This window comes from Enhydra lutris, unplaced genomic scaffold (genome assembly GCF_002288905.1).
Source record: "Enhydra lutris kenyoni isolate GAN:26980312 unplaced genomic scaffold, ASM228890v2 scaffoldscaffold66, whole genome shotgun sequence".
NCBI lineage: Eukaryota > Metazoa > Chordata > Mammalia > Carnivora > Mustelidae > Enhydra > Enhydra lutris.
Window position 1 is genome coordinate 4,680,541 of NW_019154150.1, and position 22,211 is coordinate 4,702,751.

The window sequence follows — 22,211 nt, forward strand, 5'->3', positions numbered from 1 at the left end:
AGGAAGGAAGGAAGGAAGGAAGGAAGGAAGGAAGGAAGGAAGGAAGGAAGGAGAAAGACCCCAGTTGGGTTTGGCAAGTTAGAAAAGAAACCAATGATTATGAGGTCCAGAAATGTCACCTCTTCTAAAGAACCTAAAATTCGGGAAGAAAGATAACAGACTCTGAGAAGTACAAGGAAGTAAGTAATGACAAGTTCTCGAATGAAGGCCCATGTTATCAACATACGCAGAAATCTACTCCCTACCACAGTCCCTTCTAAACAGTGGGCAGATTCTCTACCTGCCAGGAGTACTGTGTGGATCGCCAGGTTGAAGCGAGGGTCACAACACATTATTCCCAAAGTGATGCACAGAGCTTCTCTGGGAATTGTATTTTTGTTCATGACTTGAAGCACAAAACTATTTCTTCCCTCTCCATGAATTGGCTCAGGAATCCTAAGGATAAACCAGCCTAAAGCCTATGGAACAGAGAATGACTATTCCCAAGCTAATCCAGCCACTAGAGAAGATGCCATTCTGGACTCATCTGCTCACCTCTCCTATGTGTCTCTGAAAATCCTCCACCACAGCCACAGCCTCCTCGCCACTCTTAGGGTGATGCAGCTGCACCCAGGTCTGTAACTCCCCAGGCAAGATGCTCAGGAACTGCTCCAGCACCAGCAGCTCCAGGATCTGCTCCTTGGTGTGTACCTCTGGCATCAGCCACCACTGGCAGAGCTCCCGGAGCCGGCTCAGTGCCTCCTGCGGCCCAGACATCTCATGGTAACATAACTGCCTGAAGTGTAGCCGGAAAATTTCACAGACAGGAGGGTGGTTCTTTTGGAGACTGCAGCCCTGACCCCAGGTCTGGCTCCCTGGCTCCTGCTTCATGGTCTGGCGCCCCTCATGTTTCTGGAGAACAGCACCCCTACGGAGGAGGCCTAAAGTCCCCCTGCCTTGGGTGGTCATTGTGACCTCCAAGAAAAGCTTGTTTCAGCTGCAGTTTGTCCAGTTAAAATGATGCTCTGTAATTCAGGTCTCAGGAGCTGTTTTCAGAGTTGGGGACAGAGGGCAATGGGGGTGTCACCTACAAAAACATTAAGAGAGAAATCAGAGTCCCAGAGTGTTCAGCCCTGGGCTGACAACAGACCATCCACAGTTAAAAACCAAAGCTCCAAGGGTGCCTGGGTGGCTCAGTTCATTAAGTGTCTAACTCTTGGTTTCCACTCAGGTCATAATATCAGGGTCATGAGAACAAGCCCCACATAGGGCTCAGCACTTAGTGCAGAGTCTGCTCTCCCTCTCCCACAGACCCTCCCCCTGTTCACATGCTCTCTCTCTCTCTCACTCCCTCTCTCTAACAAATAAATAAATAAATCTTAAAAAAAGTAAAAAAAACTCCAGGAAGAAAAGCGGGGAAGGTAGTTTACAACCAGGGCAGTCTCTAAGCATCTCTCTAAGGATTTCCCTTCTTAAATTTTCAGTGGCTCCCAAAACCTACAGGATGAAACCTTAATGTCTATGCCTAGCAGTCACAGCCCCTCACCACCTGGCCTTGGGTCCTGCTCTAGACATACCCTTACCACTCTCTCCAGGTACTCAGGCTAGAGAAACTGCAATAATCTCCAAGTGAGGAATATGCAAGATGATCCAAAGGGTATATTAAGAACACATTGTTATTTAACTCCTATTTAGTGTATGTTTTATAATGTGTATTGAAATTTATAAAACAATACATATATTTAATTTATAAGTAAACCTATGCAGGAAGTGAATGCTCAAAGCTCTTCTACTCTTCTCTATTGTGACAGAGATGTACAACAAAGTTTGGCACTAAAGCTCTGGAGACACAGCCAGAAGCCACATATTCTCTTGTCCTCTTTGGATTTTTCTTCTTCAGCTTTTGACAAACTCTTACTCCTCTGTCAAGACTGAAAACAAATACCCTTTGCTCCTGAATCTTGCTTTCCTGATTGTCCCAGGCAGGAAGAAAGCTGGTAGCCTTCTTCTCTGTACTTCTAATTAAAACACAATTATTTTAATTAGTGTATGCACAACTGGCCACTCACACCTTCTTGCTAGACAGCCACCAAAAAAACCCAATGGAATCACTAAATTCCAGACCTTTTCCTACTCAACCACCTCCCCTAGAAAACCTTCCTGATCTCTCCAGGCTTGGGTGTGATTACTGCCTCAGTGAGCCCGCAGTACCTTTTTCATTCAAACCTCTACTAGAACACTTACCACACTCTGTTTGTGATTTACACTGCTGTCTCCCCCACTTTGGGGAAAGACTCAAAGGGCAGGGCAGGGACAGAGGGCAATGGGGGCGTCACCTACAGGTTTCCAGTCCTCTTTGTGTGTGTGTGTGTGTGTGTGTGTGTGTGTACACAGCACACAGAGGTACACCTTTAGTAAACGAATGAATGTCGTTCATTTAGCTGATACTGAAGCGGGGGAAAAGCTTTTATCCACTTAATATATGGTAAAACTCAAGAGAATCAGTACCTTAGTGGAAACTAGGGCATCAATGATGGTCACCATGCATCTCAGTACCCTTGGTAAGCAACTCTCTAGGCTTCAATTTCTGTTAAGAAAGGAAGGAAGGGAGGAGGAAAGGAAAGGAAATAAGGAAGGAACGAACGAACGAACGAAGAGAGCAAGCAAGCAGGCAGAATAAGTAAGAAGAGGAAGAAGAGGAGGGGGAGGAGGAGGACGAGAAGAGCCTATTAACTCTGCTCTGAGATCCCCACACCTGTAAAAAGTTCTGATCATTTTCCTACTAGTTCTGAATGCTCCGCAGCTAATCTCTTCTGCATTTTTGGGTCTCCAAGTGACGCTTCACGTTTTTAATTTCAAGACTGTGTCTAACCCACTTCTGACGCTTTGTGCTCTCAGCGCAAGGCTGGGAAAATATCCACCTACGTTTTGCGTTAAACCAGGGCGTCTGCGGCGCAGCTCACCTGGCCATGTCTGCCTTTTTCTCCGCTGTACCGGCAGACGCCATGCTCCAGGCCAGGCACCGCTGGTCAAGGGGACGGGACAAAGAGGCGGCTCTACAACTGCCGGCTTCAGAGTGTCACAGGGACCGCGCCACCGGCCGCGGAGGCAAAGCGTGCACGGAACCAGCGTCGCAAATTAGGCCTGCGTGCGGCCGCGGCTCCAACTCAGCGACCCCGGCCCGTACAGCACCTCCCTCCCCGCCCCTGCTCCGCTCACCGGTGTACAGTCGCAGCGACCCCTGCATGCGGAAAACACCCCTGGCCTGCAAGAGCGAAAACAATGGCCGAGCCGGAAGCGACAACAAGACCCACTTCCGGCCCCTCCAGGATCCCGGAACTCTCGGTGGCCAAGGTGGGCGCGCACTTCTGTGCTCTGAAGGGTGAGCTGGAAGGCGGTCGCCAGTACAACCTGCAACCGGGCTAGGCGGAGCCACCTCGGAACGGAGAGAGGGTGGGGCCTCAAGTGAGGTTTCAGGCTAGGTACCTTTCCCTCTCAGACCATTCAAAGTATGAGCTACCCATATGCACCCCAGCTCTGCCCCTACCCTTTCTGCTGACCTTGGGGAATACACCCAACTTCTGAGACCATTTCTGACATCTGAAAAATGTAGAGCATAATGTGTGCCTCACAGGGCTTTGAATGATGACAGAGATAACATATAGACACTACATAGCAAAAGGCCTGGTATATACTACATGTGATGCCCATGGCATTTTCACCCAATATGAGTTTCAGTGTACACGCATTTCCATCTTATTAATGAAGAAACAGGCCCAGTGACTGGTATTTTGGCTGATGGATGTGGTTAATCTTTCCTAAAGTTAAGCACTGGCAATCTGGAGTCCAAGGAGCAGATAAAAAGTGGAAGGGTAAGGGGACAACATAATCTAGATGCACTTGTCTAGTATCTGGGTGTCAGGAGCTACCCAGTTGGTCTTCACCTGGAAGAATGGTTTGCATACAGAAGCAGGATGTGAACAGGTCCCTGCTGTTAACATGATTGAGCCCTGAAACCACAACCTCTAGGTATAACGGCCATGGGTGAAAGGCAGAGGATAAGATCAGCCACTTTTCCACAGAAGTAGCTGTATCTTATGTAGCTTGCTGTAGCCTAGAAGGTAGATCATCTACAGGCTGCAAAGTAGCAATCTCCTGGCATATCCAGGCATCAGCAATATATCAAGGGTGTTCTGGGCCAACCTCTGGACTGGACACATACCTCAATTCCTTGCAGAAGCCAGGACAGAAACAAAGGCATCAGAAGACCTGCAGAGTTTTCACAAGCTGTAAGGAAGTCTCTTGGAATAGTTTATGCCCGCCCACCCTAAAGGGTGTCCTTTTAATATCAAGGTCACCCCCTACATTTAGAAACTTCGTAGGGAGGTCTTGGCTATCTCATCCTAGCTTCTGCCTGTCATTGCCACTGGATGTAGTCCATTGGTCCATTAAAGCCTCAAAGACTCAAGGCTCTTAAGCAAGAAGTCTCTTAAGGCTAACCCAAATGTTGTCCACTCCAGTTTTCAGGTTTCCCTGATCATGTGATGGCCTGCAGTTCTAGCTGCTTTGGAGTATGTAGTAGACACAGGACCTGGAAAACAAGATTGAGTTTTCTTTTTCTTTAGAGCTGTTTCATGTTCAGGCAGTTGGCTTTCTGTGAGGGCTAGCTTCATCAGGGTGGTATGTCTAAACTGCATAGGTACCTCTGTGGTCAGCACTGTGGGTCTGATCTACCGTGACTGGGTTGAGTCTCAGTGGGGAAGACGTGCTGCATGATGCCTCCCATATAGCATCTTGGGACACCTGCATTTGGGCCAAATAGATTTGAGGTAATGCCACCCTGACCTCTCTGATAAAGCATCACACAAGCTTTGGTATGTGTAACAGAAATCATGAGTAATTTTTGGTATGGTAACAGAAATTCTATATGCCTAAAGCAGCATTCATTCAGCTTCACCCATGTTCCCATCACCATGAAAGGCACTACCATTCACCCAGGGGCCTAAACTAGAACCCTGGATGTCATACCATGGGCTGGGTAACCATGGTCAAATTACTTGGCCTTTCTGTGCTACAGCTTCCTTATCTGTTAAATAAAGATAAGAATAGTACCTAAGTCATAACAGTAATATGAGGATTGGATGAGATACATATATATATACACATATGCGTGTGTGTGTGTGTGTGTGTGTGTGTGTATTAGAATGGTGCTTGGCACACTGTATGTATAAGAGATGTTTTCTAGTATGTTTCCTCCCACTTCTTTATCCACTGTATCCAGATTACTGCCAAGGCCTGCTGTGTCTTTGACCCATTTGTTTGTAGTAATAATAATAATAACAATAACAAACTTTTGATTTAAGGAGACCACAAAGAGAGAATCACCATCAGGTCTGGAGATTTTCTTTCCCCAAACTGCTCAAACATTGTGATATTATCTATGTGCACAGCACCCTCTTCAACAACCTTATACACCTTAAAAATAAGGTAGGTCCCTAGAATATGGGCAGGAACCCCAAGCTATTGTGCTTGAATGGGAATGGATGTTGCCAAGAGCAGAGACACTCCTATTATTTTGAAAACTTGTACTTGTTCTTCAAGACTTAGCTGAGAAACCTCCTTCTCCAGGAGATGCCCTTTCTTTTGTGTTTCTCACAGTCCTTATTTGTCACACTATGTTAACACTGTTAACTTGTCAGCCTCATTCACTGTATAGTAATCCCTATGTGAGCTCATATTGTTCACATTTGAGTCCCCAGGCACAAACTCCAAGCTTGGCTGCTTTTAGTAACTGTCTTCTTGGCTGGAAGAAAAGGTCAGGCCACCTTTGTTTCCCTGGTGTGCCTGGCCTAATATCTAAGAAATAGGTCCTTGATCTGAATTGTTGTGGAAGGCTTTTTAATCAGGGAAGGAAAATCATAGATCTGGATTGTGATTGACAGCTATACTGATAGACTTCAAGGGAAAGAGACAGGGACATACTTTATAGCTACTTATTTGCTTTGTAATCCCAGTGCCTCAGTAAGACAGGATCATTAGTTTACAGGTGAGGCTTGGCAAATGTCCTGCTAGCTGGGTAATATTTTTACTGGCTGAAAAGGGCAAAGAAGATTTTGAATTCAAATCTATAGATGTCTTCTCTTCTTTCTATTCCAGGAGGCTCTCTTTCTATAACCCCATTCATTCCTGTTCTTTATTACTCTATTTATTCCTGTTAATGGTGTTCCAGCATGTTCTGAGCATGAGCAGGGCCAGTGACACTAATAAAATATGGCTTTGAGTTAGACACGGTGAGGGGGGACACAGACTGTTCTCTTCAACTTTGAGCCTCAGGGACCCTCGCAGTCCTACTCTCTGGGAGCCAATCCCAGACAGGGAGACCAAGGAGATAAGCAGGGCTCTGAGCTTCCTAGTCAGAACTGAAAGTTGCTCCAGGGACCTGAAGACCATGAGGGAACTGCTTTTGGAGCATCTTTACTTCAGGACCCTTTCCAAGCCACTTACTAATGGGATGGCAGTTTGTCAGGAGTCAGCTTTGCTGGTTTGTGTGCCACGTCCCAGCCCTGCAGTGGGAACTGTGGTCCCAGGCTGCCTCTGCCCATTGTTGGTGCTGGCATTGACCTTCACTTGTGACACAGATGGGGAGACTGGCCCAGAGAGTGATGGAGACCTTCTAGTGGTCCTAATGCATCAACCAGTGTGTTGGTGGAAGTGCTGGCCTCTGCTTCCACACCTAGTACGATCCCAATTTGCCATGCTTCCTTCCCAGGGGCTCTACTCCAGTAGTTTCAGGAGAGTATTCACTATACACCCCTCTACTCTATTCTGGTGAAACCCCTGCTCTGGGCCTTTTATTGCAACCCCAACCCTCTCACTGGAGCTCCAGCTCAGCCTCTGGCCCTTCCTGCTGCACAATCTGCAAAGTGGAAAGAATTTTCAGGCCATTCTACCCACTAGTCCCAGCCACCATAGTTGGTAGAGAGGACTCATGGACTGCATGAAGGATCCTTCCAATGGGTAGTCCAGCCACCACCTTCTTATTTCACAGGTGGGGAAATTGAGCCACAGAGCAATATGAACCAACATCTGCCTCTCATTCTAGAGAAGTCTCTCTCTGAGCCAAAATCTGTGACCTTGTTTCTCAAATAGCATCATTTTGGTCTTGTAAATAATAGATTTGACACTCTTGGTCATAATCCTTCAGTTTCTGGGTTTGTTAGATCTCAGATCTGAAATCTAAATTCTTCCAGAAACATCTCGGTGATTTATTTCCAGGATTATAAGTATGGCAGCTCTGAGCTCTGCCTCTTATTGTCAGGGATTTGTGATCTTGGACAAATTGTGTGGCCACTGAGTCTTAAGTCTCTTCATTTGTGAAATGGGAGAAAAAAAAATCCATGCCTGCTGACATCTCCCAAGTTGGGAGTATTAAGTGAGGTAAGTTGTGACTTTTGACATGCCCTAATAAGCACTGTATAAACCTAAGGAAGGCATCTGTGTAAGAAACTTTGGATTCTAGAAGGGAGATGGGGAGTAAGACCCTACCTTACTAGGGTCTTACTTAGATAGGAGAGTAGACCTTGAAAAATGTCAAGGCAGTTATGGGTGACTAGCAAAAGGCAGTATGTGATACCCAACATAAAAGAAGTTCAGAGAGCCAAGGGAGGGATTAATTTTGAAAAGGATCACAGTCGATCTCCATCTTTCAAATAAATAAATAAAATTAAAAAAAAAGAAAGGGATCACAGTCAGCCTCAAAGGGAATAACATTAGATTGAGCCTTGAAGTAGGATGTGGACAGATGTCAGAAGAAAGGCACAACTTGATCAAATGTCAAGAGATACACATTTTCAGGAGGGGATAATCATTATTTCAGTTCAGGTTATTTCCTGTTATAAGATGTAGGAAATTAAAAAAAAGAAAACAGTGATGTGATTTCTAGTTTTGATGTATAAAATCTCTGTGCCTCTAAACCACCATAATATCTCCTGATGATCCTGTTCTAACACCACTTTAGAGAACAGGCGATACTTAACATTCCTTATTATTGCTTGAACAATCAGAAGAGAGCCAACAAGAACCTGAATCCGGATATTCTAGGGAATTTGTATTCCTCCACATATGAGGCCTCTAGGATGCCTCCATCTGCCCTTGCAGCTCATCTATGGCTAAGTGTGTATCTTTTCTAAGACTATTGAGTGCATTACCCTCTACCCCAATAACACTGGTGTTGCACACACAAGTGTATTTACAGATTAAACATGCAGAACTCAGTAAGTGAGTGGATATTTCCTCCTTGGAGGAGGCATTCTGGAAGGGCCAAGCTGTTTATTCCCATTTAGTGGTGGGCAGGAGTATTGTTTCCTCCTCTTTTTTCATAGTGCCTGGAACAAGCCTGTCCTTAAGGGTTTCTCACTTGTAATGAGTTAAACCTGCACCTATCATCCAATTCTCTGTCATTTCTGGTTCCTTCCACTGCCCATAAATGGATGGATCCTGGGAGAAATGAAGAAAAGTTTAATACTTATCTAAGTATTTTTTAGGGTGAGAGGGGCTTGTTTTTCAGTCATTTCCAATCATAAGGATACACAACAAAGTTTGGAGAGTAAAGCTCTAGTAGAAATTTCTCAATTTCAAAAGGTCAGCTATGATTGGAACTTGGCTTGTGTTTGCTTTTTGCTTCTAGGACTAAAATAAATGTTACAGATATTATCTAGAAGAGATAAAGTTTGAAATTTTCTAGCACTCTTGCCAAAATTTTGTTTCATCTCATTAATCCTGATCACACACGGGAATTCCAAGCAATTTCATACTGCTGTGATCTCTTCTAATTTCAAAACATATAGCAGTCTCTCATGAGAGACTGTGGACTCTAAGGAACTAACTGAGGGTTTTGGAGGGGAAGGGAGAGGGAGGTTGGGTGAACCTGGTGGTGGGTATTGTGGAGTACACGTATTGCGTGGAGCACTGGGTGTGGTGCATAAACAATGAATTCTGGAACACTGAAAATAAATTTTAAAAAATAAATAAAAATTATATAAAAAACATATAGCAGATACTAACTACTAAAAATTTCTAGAAACACTGTCTGAAAAACAAACTTCTTATACCTGACTTCCACCTATGTTTTTGGATTCCTTCCTCTAGTCTACAATACTTCAAGCAATTTCTGGAATGTCAGTTTCATTGAGTGCAGGCTATTAGTAAATATACATATCTATTATATCCCAACAGATTGATGCAGGAGCAAATATATCTTCTATTAAAACAGTCTTTAGTCAACTAATCAAGTAGTTTACTGCTTTAGTTTACTCAAGTCCAAAATCTCTGATAAGTGCACCTAGAACAATAAATCCAGTTCAATCTATAATTACAGGCACAGAAGGAGGCAAGATGGTGGAAGAGGAGGGGACCTTGTTTCATCTTGCTCCATGAATTTAGCTAAATAACTATAAAATCATTCTGCACACCTATGAACTCAACCTGAGATGTAAGAAAAGAATTGCTGGAATTCTACAAATAGGAAAGTGACCACTTTTTGCAAGGTAGGAAGTGTAGAGAACTGAATGTGAGGGGATATATCAGAATATAAATGGAGGGGGGAAGGGAGGAAGGGGTATAAACATCTGTAAGGTGGCTACCACAAAGTGACACAGTCTCGGAGTGCAAAATCAGAACTTTTACAAGTCTGCTCCAGTGAGTGATGTCCTTGCCTGAAAGGTGCTCAGGAGGCAAAGTGAAGCAGAATCCTAGATGAGACAATGTGGTCTCAGGATTCCTAAGGTCACTGAAAGAATGGGGGTGCCTCAGCTGGCAGAGTTCCTAGGCATCAGAGTGGGGAAACTAGCTAAGGTCAGTGACCCCAGGAGTGGGCTCTCAGCTCAGTTTGCCATAAACTGAACCACAACACGGTTGGGTGACAACTCTCCATATAGGTGCCCTGCAAAGGACAGAAATACAGCAACATTCCACCTTCTACAGGAGAATCAGCATGGGTGCACATCTCAGGAGTCTGCAGAATTTGACACACACAAAAGTAAAGACTGCTTTTCACTGAGGGAGAAAGAGGAGCCTGAGATCTTTCAACTTCTGGGCTGGAGATTGGGGCACGACCATTTTTATTTTTATTTTCATCCTCTATATTGGTAGGGAAAGCCTTAGGGAAGCAAAAGCCACATAAGGCAACCAGAAGCAGCTTACAATCAGCACAGCCCCCGATGAGGGGTGGTGCAACTCTGCCCAGGCAAAGACACCTGGAACATCAGGTGAACACCAGGTTTACAGAGCACACAGAACTGCAGAACTCCAGAGCTAGGGGAAAATAATATATAATATATAGAATTTGATGGGGTTTTTTTTCATGATTTTTTTATATCTCAGTTTAAAATGTTCATTTTTTCCCTTTTTTCCTTTTAAAGAATCAGAGGTATACTCTCTGCCACAGATATAATGTATATAGATATAAATAAAATATCAAAGCTAGAATTCAGGGTAATGATTTTGAAGTTACTAGCTGGGATTGAAAGCATAAAAGACATTAGAGAACCTAAGTATACAAATAAAATCTAAGAAGATCAAAATTAAAGATGCTTTAACTGAGAAGCACTCTAAAATGGATGCTCTAACAGCTAGGGTAAATGAGGCAGAAGAGAGAGTCAGTGACATAGAAGACAAGATGATAGAAAGGAAGGAGGTTGTGGAAAAGAAAGAAAAACAACTAATAGACATGAAGGGATACTTTGAGAAATAAACAATACCATAAAGAAAAAAAAATAGAATTACTGAGGCCCCAGGAAAAGAAGAAAGAAATAGAGGGACAGTTCCTTAATTTGAGGAAGGAAAAGACATTCAAGTCCAAAAGGTATAGAGACCCCCCTCAAACTAAATAAAAATAGATCAACGCCATGACAGATAACTATGAAGCATGCAAATTTCAGAAATAAAGAGAAAATCCTGAAAGCAGCTTGAGACTAGATGTTCTTAATCTACAAAGGTAGGAAAATTAGACTGGCAGCAGACCTATCCACAGAGAAATGGTAGGCCAGAGAGGGCTGGCATGATATATTCAGGGTACTAAATGAGAAAAACATGCAACCAAGAATACTTTATCCAGCAAGGCTGTCATTCAGAATGAAAGGAGAAATAAGGAGCTTCCAGGACAAACAGAACTTAAAGGAATTTGTGATCACTAAACCAGCCCTGCAAGAAATATTAAAGGGGATCCTGTAAGTGAAGAGAAAGCCCAAAAGGAACATAGACCAGAAAGCAAAAGAGACAATCTACAGTAACAGGGACATTACAGGCAATACAATGACACTAAATTAATATCTTTCAATAGTTACTCTGAATATAAGTGGGCTAAAAAGACAGAGATTGTATAAAAAGCAAGGCCCATCCATATGCTGGCTACAAAAAACTCATTTTCGACTTACAGACACCTCAATATAGAATGTGAGTGGGTAGAGAACTGTTTATCATGCTAATGGACCTCCAAAAATAAAGCTGAACTAGTAGTTCTCATATTAAACAAATTAGATTTTGAACCAAAGATCATAGTAAGAGATCAAGAGGGACTGTGTCATAATTAAATGGTCTATCCAACAAGAAGATCTAAAAATTATCAATATTTATGCTCCAAACTTGGGAGCAGCCAATTTTACAAACCAATTAATGACCAAATTAAACATGTTGATAATAATACAATAATAGTAGGGGACTTCAACACCCAACTCACAGCAATGGACAGATCATTTAAGCAGATCAACAAGGAATAAAGGGCTTTGAATGACACTGGACCAGATGGACTTCACAAATAAATGCAGAACTTTCCATCCTGAAACAACAGAATACACATTCTCAAATTCACATAGAATATTATCCAGAATAGATCACATACTTAGGTCACAAATCAGGTCTCAAACAAAACCAAGAGTTTGGGATTGTTACCTGCATATTTTCAGACCACAATGCTGAGAAACTTAAACACAATCACAAGAGTAAATTTGGAAGAAACTCAAACACTTAGAGTTTAAAGAGCATCCTACTAAACAATAAATTGGTTAACCAGGAAATTAAAGAAAAAATTTTTTAAATTCATGGAAATAAATGAAAATGAAAACACAACTGTTCAAAACCTTTGAGATGCAGCCAAAGCAGTCCTAAGAGGGAAGGACATAGCAATACAAGCCTCTTCCAAAAAAAATTTAGAAAACTCTCAAGTACATAAGCTAACACCTAAAGGGCCTGGAGAAAGAACAGCAAATAAAAACTAAACCAGGGAAGACAAGATGGCAGGGAGGTAGGAGGAGGCGCCATTTCAACCTTTACCCTAAAGTGAGCTGATTACCTACCAAAGAACTCCGATTACCCATGAAATCAGCCTGAGATCAAAATTATACATGTCTGGATCTCTACAGGGGCAGAAGATGCCAGTGGGCAGGTAAAGTGGAGTGGGAATGTCGGACTGATATCAGAAGATAAACAAAAGGGGGAGGGAGCCACCAGAGGTGACCGATTGGAAAGTAATACCCCTAACACGAGAGTGCCCTGCATCTGGGGAACAGCATTAACTTGGAGAATGGTTGAAAGCACTCAGAAAGAGCAAAGGATTGCGGGGGGAGTGGGAATTGTGAGAATCAGGGCGGCTAGGGACAGGGGCCAGTCCCCAGACCCAGGAGAGCCTCCCCTGGTGCTAAGCCAGAGAGACTGCGGTGGAGAAACCAGGTCTTGGTCCCTGAGCCACGAGCGCGCCCGAGAATGCGTGGGGTCCAGCTCCTGTGAGGGGCTGGGAGCCTCACCAGATGGTAGAATGCCAAGCTGTGCTAACAGAGCCTGAGACACGAGCGCCCCTCACCCTCCCCTGAGAGAGGTGCAGGAAGGCCCAGCCCTGAGTTCTTAGACCCGTGCCATTCTACCAGAGCCTGAGACGTGCACACACCCCATACCCTCCCCTGAGAGAGGTGCGCGAAGGCCCAGCCTGGTGCTCTCGGACCCGCGCCCTGCTCTCAGAGCCTGAGATGCACGCGTGACCCACAGCCTCCCCTGAGAGAGGAGCGCGCAAGCCCAGCGCTCTTAGACCCAGAAAGACCAGGCACTCCCAGCCTGGGCCAGCAGGAAAATCTCAGTGTGCGATTGCTGCTTGGAACCTCTCTGGCAGTCTGGAGCTGCCCAGACAGTCACCGCTGCCGTGGTTTTGGGTACAAGTAAAAGATCCAGCGTCCCCAGGGACTGGGACTCAGAACCTGCACTGCCAGTGGCCAAGGGGGAATTTATATGGACTCTGCAACACTCACAGGGGACCAGACTGAGGCTTCTCTCTGAGAGGGGGGTCAGGGTGCACTTTGCTTTCCTCTAAACCTACAAAAACCATCAAAAGCCATCAAGACGGGAGAGGGGAAAAAAAGAGGAACAAACAAAAAACTCCAGAGGAAAAAAAAAAAGCCTAAAAAAAACCAGTTTCCTCAGAGCCCACGCACTTGAGGGGGGCGGGAGGACTTAACTCATGGAACATCATTGACTGAAAACCCATGTGGCAGACCCATCCCCAAGAAAACCAACCAGGAAAGAAAAAAAAAAGACTAAAAGGGAACAACCACCACTACTTCATAGGACAACTTTTATTTTAAACTCATTCCCACTACTCTGGTTCTTTTATATATAGATAGATAGATAGATAGATAGATAGATAGATAGATAGATAGATAATTTCTTAACTTATTTACCATCACAGTGAGCTGTCCAGTACATCAAATTCCATAATAACCACCTAACCTGAATTTCTTGATAAATACACTTGGGTTTTTCTTTTGTATTTCTATTTTGTTAATTTTTTTTTTTAATTTTAGTTTAGTTTAGTCTAGTTTATGCATTTTTTATTTTTATTTCCTAATATTCATATAGAGTTAAACTTCAAGGTAATCCCATTTCCCCAATCAATGCTAACCCTATAGGTAAACCAATTTTTAATCCCCCTTTATCTTAAGAAAGTGGAGTCCTTTAACAAAGATATCAAGATACATCCAGGAAGAATCAAAACAACCTTCCTCGCCCTCACTGAGAATTTATAACCACTCTCCTATCTTTTTCTCCTGCCAGTCTTTCTGTGTTTTTATGTTTGTCCTGATAGTATATAACTCTTATAATTGAGGTTCTTTTTGACGAGGTTCTTCCTATATTTGTGTGTGTGTGTGTGTGTGTGTGTGTATATATATATATATATATATATATATATATATATATACTTTTATCAGTCTATTTGGTTTTCTGTTTTTGTTTGTATACTTCATAAATCTTACCTTGGGGCCCATTTGGGCTGAACCTTCTCTTTCATCTTCCCTGTTTTTCCTGTCTCTTTCTCTCTCTCTCTTTTTCTTTTCTTTTTGCTCTCATTTGGGTGGGGAATTCTGATTGCTCAGAAGCATTCCAGGGTGCACCTTGACTGCACCATGGTCAATACATCCAACTACATCAGTTCAGTCATCGCTCACCAAAATGACTAGGAGGAGGAATGCACAACAGAAGAAAAATACAGAGCATGGGCCTTCTACAACAGAGCTAATTGCTATCAACATAGACAATATGTCAGAAAGAGAATTCAGGCTAAAAATTATCCAGGCAATAGCTAGGTTGGAGAGAGCCATGGGTGACCAAACAGAATTGATTAGGGCAGAACTGAAAGCCACAAGGGATGAGGTTCACAATGGTGTCAATGAGTTCCAATCTAATCTACGTTCTCTAAAAGCTAGGGTAACTGAGACAGAAGATAGAATTAGTGATCTGGAGGACAAACAGATAGAGAGAAAGGATCAGGAGGAAGCCTGAAACAAACAGCTGAGAAGCCACAAAAACAGAATCAGGGAAATAAATGATGCCATGAAACTTTCCAACATCAGAATTTTTGGAATCCCTGAAGGAGAGGAGAAAGAAAGAAGTCTAGAAGATATAGTGGAACAAGTTCTTCATAAAAATTTTCCCAATCTCGCGAATGGACCCGCATTCATGTACTAGAGGCTGAACGGTCTCCACCCAAGATTATAGATTCCAAAATAAATCATGGCACCTGAGAGTCAAATTGAGGAATCATAATTGTAGATACAATCTCTTTAAAGCCGCTAGGAAAAGAGGCTCCTTACTTACAGAGTAAAGCCCATCAGAATAACGTCAGACCTGTCCACAGAGACCTGGCAAGCCAGAAAGGGCTGGCAAGATATATTCAGGGCACTAAATGAGAAGAACATGCATCCAAGAATACTTTATCCAGCAAGACTGACATTCAAAATGGATGGAGAGATAGTTTCCAAGACCGGCAAGGCTTAAGAGACTATGCAACCACCAAGCCGAAACTGCAGAAATATTAAGGGGGGTTCTCTAAAAGAGGAAAAATCCTAAGAATAGCATTGAACAGAAATATAGAGACAATCTATAGAAAGAAAGACTTCAAAGGTAACACGATGTCAATAAAAACGTATCTATCAATAATCACTCTCAATGTGAATGGTCTAAATGCGCACATAAAACGGCACAGGGTTGCAGATTGGATAAAACGACAGGACCCATCCATATGTTCTCTACAAGAGACCCATTTTGAACCTAAAGATACACCCAGACTGAAAGTGAAGGGATGGAGAAGCATCTTTCATGCCAATGGGCCTCAAAAGAAGGCTGGGGTAGCGATTCTCATATCAGATAAATTAGATTTTAAACTAAAGACTGTAGTCAGAGATACAGAAGGATACTACATCATTCTTAAAAGGATTATCCTCCAAGATGATCTTACAATTGTAAATATCTATGCCCCAATATGGGAGCAGCCAATTATATAAGAAAACTATTAATCAAAGAAAGAGTCATGTTGATATGAATACATTAATCGTAGGAGATCTTAACATGCCTCTCTCAGAAATAGACAGATCATCGAAGCAGGAAATCAATAAAGAAACAAGAGCATTGAATGACACACTGGATCAGATGGACCTCATAGATATATACAGAACATTCCACCCTAAAACAACAGAATACTCATTCTTCTCAAGGGCACATGGAACCTTCTCTAGAACAGACCACATACTAGGTCACAAATCAGGACTGAACTGAAACCAAAAGACTGAGATTATTCCCTGCATATTCTCAGATATCAATGCTTTGAACTGGAGCTCAATCACAAGGAAAAGTTCGGAAGGAACTCAAACACCTGGAAGCTAAAGACCACCTTGCTTAAGAATGCTTGGATCAACCAGAGGTCAAAGAAGAACTGAAACAATTCCTGGAAACCAATGAGAATAAAGACACCTTCATCCAAAACCTATGGGATACAGCAAAGGAGGTCCTAAGGGAGAAATACATAGCCATCCAAGCCTCCCTCAACAAAAATTGAAAAATCCAGAATACACCAGCTGTCTCTACACCATAAAGAACTGCAGAATCAATAACAAATCAAAGCAACTCCACACAGAAGAAGGGAAATAATCAAGATTAGAGCTGAGATCAATGAGGTAGAAACCAGAGATACAGTAGAACGTATCAATGAGACTAGAAGTTGGTTTTTTGAAAGAATCAATAAGATTGATAAACCATTGTCCACACTAGTCAAAAAAAAAAGAGAGAAAGCCCAATTTCATAAAATTATGAATGAAAAGGGAGAGATCGCAACTAACACCAAGGAAGTAGAAACAATCATCAGAAGTTATTATCAACAGTTATAGGCCAAGAAGCTAAGCAACCTAGATGAAATGGATGCATTCCTAGAAAACTATAAACTCCCAAAATTGAACCAGGAAGAAATCGACAACCTGAATAGACTGATATCTAGTAACAAGATTGAAGCAGTGATCAAAAACCTCCCAAATAACAAGAGCCCAGGACCTGATGGATTCCCTGGGGATTTCTACAAAACTTTCAAAGAAGAAATAACACCTATTCTCCTGAAGCTGTTTCAAAAAATTGAAGCAGAAGGAAAACTTCCAGACTCTTTCTATGAAGCCAGCATTACCTTGATCCCCAAACCAGGCAAAGACCCTACCAAAAAGGAGAATTTCAGACCAATATCACTGATGAATATGGATGCTAAGATTCTCAACAAGATCCTAGCAAACAGGATTCAACAGCACATTAAAAAGATTATCCACCATGACCAGGTGGGATTCATCCCTGGGTTACAAGGATGGTTCAACATTCGCAAATCAATCAATGTGATAGAACAAATCAATAAAGGAAGAGAGAAGAACCACATGGTCCTCTCAATTGATGCAGAAAAGGCATTTGACAAAATCCAGCACCCGTTCCTGATTAAAACGCTTCAAAGTATAGGGATAGAGGGAACATTCCTGAACTTCATAAAATCTATCTATGAAAGACCCACAGCAAATATCATCCTCAATGGGAAAAAGCTTGCAGCCTTCCCGTTGAGATCAGGAACACAACAAGGATGCCCACTCTCACCACTCTTGTTCAACATAGTATTAGAAGTCCTAGCAACAGCAATCAGACAACAAAGAGAAATAAAAGGTATCCAAATTGGCAATGAAGAAGTCAAACTCTCTCTCTTCGCAGATGACATGATTCTTTATATGGAAAACCCAAAAGACTCCACCCCCAAACTACTAGAACTCATACAACAATTCAGCAACGTGGCAGGATACAGTCAATGTACAGAAATCAGTGGCTTTCTTATACACTAACAATGAAAATACGGAAAGGGAAATTAGAGAATCGATTCCATTTACTATAGCACCAAGAAGCATAAGATACCAGGGAATAAACCTAACCAAAGAGGTAAAGGAACTATACGCGAGGAACTACAGAACACTCATGAAAGAAATTGAAGAAGACACAAAAAGATGGAAGACCATTCCATGCTCTTGGATCAGAAGAATAAACATTGTTAAAATGTCTATACTGCCTAGAGCCATCTATACTTTTAATGCCATTCTGATCAAAATACCACCGGTATTTTTCAAAGAGCTGGAGCAAATAATCCAAAAATGTGTATGGAATCAGAAGAGACCCCGAATCGCTAAGGAAATGTTGAATAACAAAAATAGAACTGGGGGCATCACGTTACCTGATTTCAAGCTTTACTCCAAAGCTGTGATCACCAAGACAGCATGGTACTGGCATAAAAACAGATACATAGACCAGTGGAACAGAGTAGAGAGCCCAGATATGGACCCTCAACTCTATAGTCAAATAATCTTCGACAAAACAGGAAAAAAATATACAGCGGAGAAAAGACAGTCTCTTCAATAAATGGTGCTGGGAAAACTGGACAGCTATATGTAGAAGAATGAAACTCCACCATTCTCTTACACTGTACACAAAGATAAACTCATAATGGATAAAAGACCTCAACGTGAGACAGGAATCCATCAGAATCCTAGAGGAGAACATAGGCAGTAACCTCTTCGATATCAGCCACAGCAACTTCTTTCAAGATATGTCTCCAAAGTCAAAGGAAACAAAAGCGAAAATGAAATTTTGGGACTTCATCAAGATCAAAAGCTTCTGCACAGCAAAGGAAAAGGTCAACAAAACAAAGAGGCAACCCACGGAATGGGAGAAGATATTTGGTCTTCCATCTTTTTGTGTCTTCTTCAATTTCTTTCATGAGTGTTCTGTAGTTCCTCGAGTACAGTTCCTTTACCTCTTTGGTTAGGTTTATTCCCAGGTATCTTATGGTTCTTGGTGCTATAGTAAATGGAATCGATTCTCTAATTTCCCTTTCCGTATTTTCATTGTTAGTGTATAAGAAAGCCACTGATTTCTGTACATTGACTGTATCCTGCCACGTTGCTGAATTGTTGTATGTGTTCTAGTAGTTTGGGGGTGAAGTCTTTTGGGTTTTCCATATAAAGTATCATGTCATCTCAAAGACAGAGAGAGTTTGACTTCTTCATTGCCGATTTGGATACCTTTTATTTCTTTTTACTGTCTTAATCATGTTGCTGGGGCTTCAAGTACTATGTTGAACAACAGCAGTCAGAATTTGCATCCTTGTCACGCTCCTCATCACAAAGGGAAGGCTCTCAGCTTTTCCCCATTGAGAATGATATTCACTGTGAGTTTTTCATTGATCGATTTTATGAAGTTGAGGAATGTTCCCTCTATCCCTATGCTTTGAAGAGGTTTAATCAGGAACGGATGCTGTATCTTGTCAAATACTTTTTCTGCATCAATTGAGAGGACCATGTGGTTCTACTCTCTTTTCTTGTTGATTTGTTCCATCACATTGATTGATTTGGAAATACTGAACCACCCTTGCATCCCAGGGATTAATCCTACCTGGTCTAGGGTACTGTTGGATTCTATTAGCTAGGACATTGTTGACAATCTTGGCAACCATACTCATTAGGCTATTGGTCTAAAATTCTCCTTTTTGGTGGGGTCTTTTCCTGGTTTGGGGATCATGCTAATGCTGGCTTCATAAAAAGAGTCTGGAAGTTTTCCATTTCTTTCTATTTTTTTGAAACAGCTTCAGGAGAATAGGTATTATTTCTTCTTTGAATGTTTGGTAGAATTCCCTAGGGAATTCGTCAGGCCCTGGGCTCTTGTTTTTTGGGAGGTTTTTGATCACTGCTTCGATCTCGTTACTAGATATCGGTCTATTCAGGTTGTCAATTTCTTCCTGTTTCAGTCTGGTAAGTTTATACATTTCCAGGAATGCATCCATTTCTCCTAGGTTGCCTAACTTATTAGCATATAGCTGTTGATAATAATTTCTAATGATCATTTCTATTTCCTTGGTGTTAGCCATGATTTCTACCCTTTCATTCAAAGTTTTATTAATTTGGGTCTTCTCTCTTTTCTTTTGGATTAGTTTGGCCAGTGGTTTATCAATCTTATTTATTCTTTCAAAGAACCAGCTTACAGTTTTGTTGCTGTGTTCTACTGTATCTCTACTTGTTAACCCATTGATCTCTGCTCTAATTTTAATTATTTCCCTTCTTGTGCATGGGGTTGGTTGAATTTGGTGTTGGTTCTCCAGTTCTTTAAGGTGTATAGAGAGCTGGTGTATTTGGGGTTTTTCAGTTTTTTTGAGTGAGGCTTGGATGGCCTTGTATTTCCCCCTTAGGACCACCTTTGCCATATCCCATAGGTTTTGGACCGAAGTGTCTTCATTCTCATTGGTTTCCATGATTTGTTTAAGTTCTTTGATTTCCTGGTAGATCCAAACATTCTTGAGCAGGTTGACCTTTAGCTTCCAAGTGTTGGAACTCCTTCCAAACTTTTTTTTGTGATTGAGTTCCAGTTTCAAAGCATTGTGATCTGAGAATATGCAGGGAATAATCTCAATCTTTTGGTTTCAGTTGAGCCCTGATTTGTGACCCAGAATGTGATTTATTCTGGAGAAAGTTCCATGTGCACTCAAGAAGAATGAGTATTCTATTGTTTTAGGGTGGAATATTCTGTATATATCTTTGAGGTCCATCTGGTCCAATGTGTCATTCAATGCTCTTTTTTCTTTATTGATTTTCTTCTTGGATGATATGTCTGTTAGTTAGAGTGGCGTGTTATGATCTCCTACTATTATAGTATTCAAATCAATATGACTCTTGATTTTGATTAACATTGGCTTTTGTCATTTTCTGCTCCCAAATTGGGGGCATAAATATTTCCAATTGTTAGATCTTCTTGGTGGATACACCCTTTCAGAAAGATGTAGTATCCTTCTGTATCTCTGACTAGTCTTTAGTTTAATGTCTAATTTATCTGATATTAAAATCCCTACCCAAGCTAACTTTTGAGGGATGTTGGTCTGAAAGATGCTTCTTCATCCCTTCACTATCAGTCTGGATGTATCTTTAGGTTCCAAATATGTCTCTTGCAGACAGCATATGGACAGGTCCTGTTGTTTTATCCAGTGTGCAACCCTGTGGAGTTTTATGAGAGCATTTAGGCCATTCACACTGAGAGTGATTATTGAAAGATAAGTTTTTATTGACATCATGTTGCTTGTGAAGTTCTTGTTTCTATAGATTGTCTCTGTATAGTTTCAGTTCTATGTCACTCTTGGGTTTTTTCTTGTTTTATAGAATGTTCCTTAATATTTCCTGTATTTCAGGCTTGCTGGTCACTTACTCTTTTAAACCTTGCTGATCTTGGATGCTCTTTATCTCTCCATCCATTTTGGATGTCAACTTTGCTGGATAAAGTATTCTTTACTACATGTTCTTCTCATTTTGTGCCCTGAATATGTCCTGCCAGGCCTTTCTGGCTTGTCAGGTTTCTGTGGACAGGTTTGATGTTATTCTGATGGACCTTCCTCTGTATGTGAGGAATCTCTTCCCCCTAGCTGCCCTTAAGAGCTCTTGTCTAATATTGTAATTCCTCAGTTTCAAAATTAAGTGTCTGGAGGACTTTCTAGACTTGTTGATCTTGGGGGTTGTCCTTTCTGCTTCTAGGACATGAACACTTATTCCATTTCCCAGACTGGAGACATTTTCCTCCAGAATTTGTTCTAGTCTTCTCTCTTTCTCCACTCCCTCAGGGATCCCAATAATTCTGACATTGGAAGGTTTCATGGCATCATTTATTTCCCTAATTCTATTTTCACGGCCTCTAAGCTGTTTTTTCCAGGCCTCTTCCTGATCCTTCTTCTCTATCAGTTTGTCCTCTAGATCACTAATTCTATGTTCTACCTTGGTTACCCTAGCTTTAGAGTATTTAGATTAGATTGGATCTCATTGATAGCATTTTTTAATTTCTGCCAGGTCAGCTCTCACTTCCACCCTTAGAGATTCTATGTTGCCACTATCAGTTTTCTCCAACCTAGCCATTGCCTGGATAACTGTTACCCTGAATTCCCTTTCTGACATACTGTATACATCCATATCCAAAGGTTCTGTGGGAGAGGGCACAGTCTCTGAATTTTTACTCTCTTACGTGTTCCTTCTTCTAGTCAATTTGGTAAGAGGTGGTTTGAGGGGATGTATAGCTGAATATTCTAGTCAATTTGGTAAGAGATGTTTGAGGAGATCCAGGCAAGTTGCACCCTGGAAAGTTTTGGAGCACACAGAAGTCATCACTAAAAGGAAAGAAAAAATTAAAAAACAAGAAAGAAAATGAGAAAAAAAAAGTGAAAACCCAGCCAAAATGAGCCCCGAAAGTAAGATGTATACCACATATGAGCAAAAATAAACAAACAAAAAGACCAAAAAAAGTAAATGATGAGGGGGAAAAAAAAGAAGAAGAAGAAGAAGAACCCAGCCAAAACGAACCCAAGAATAAGATTTATATAA

The 22,211-nt window shown here is 41.8% G+C and overlaps 1 protein-coding gene across 5 annotated transcripts in view; it reads right to left on the reverse strand.

Annotated features, from left to right (window-relative positions):
* LOC111159024 (zinc finger protein with KRAB and SCAN domains 7-like) overlaps window positions 1-22,211 on the reverse strand; it is a 123,847-nt gene that overhangs the window by 8,553 nt on the left and 93,083 nt on the right. For 2 of the 5 annotated variants that reach the window (XM_022521377.1, XM_022521376.1), the window contains exons 1-2: window positions 2,943-3,092; window positions 535-1,066 (exon numbers count right to left, since the gene is read on the reverse strand). The exons of 1 other annotated variant lie outside the window; for it this stretch is intronic. In XM_022521377.1, coding sequence (XP_022377085.1) covers window positions 535-948 — 414 coding nt within the window. In that variant the 5' untranslated portion in view covers window positions 949-1,066; window positions 2,943-3,092. Of the gene's footprint in view, window positions 1-534; window positions 1,067-2,942; window positions 3,093-22,211 lie in introns of those variants that run through there. 2 more of the 5 variants (XM_022521381.1, XM_022521378.1) reach the window with 1 other exon arrangement.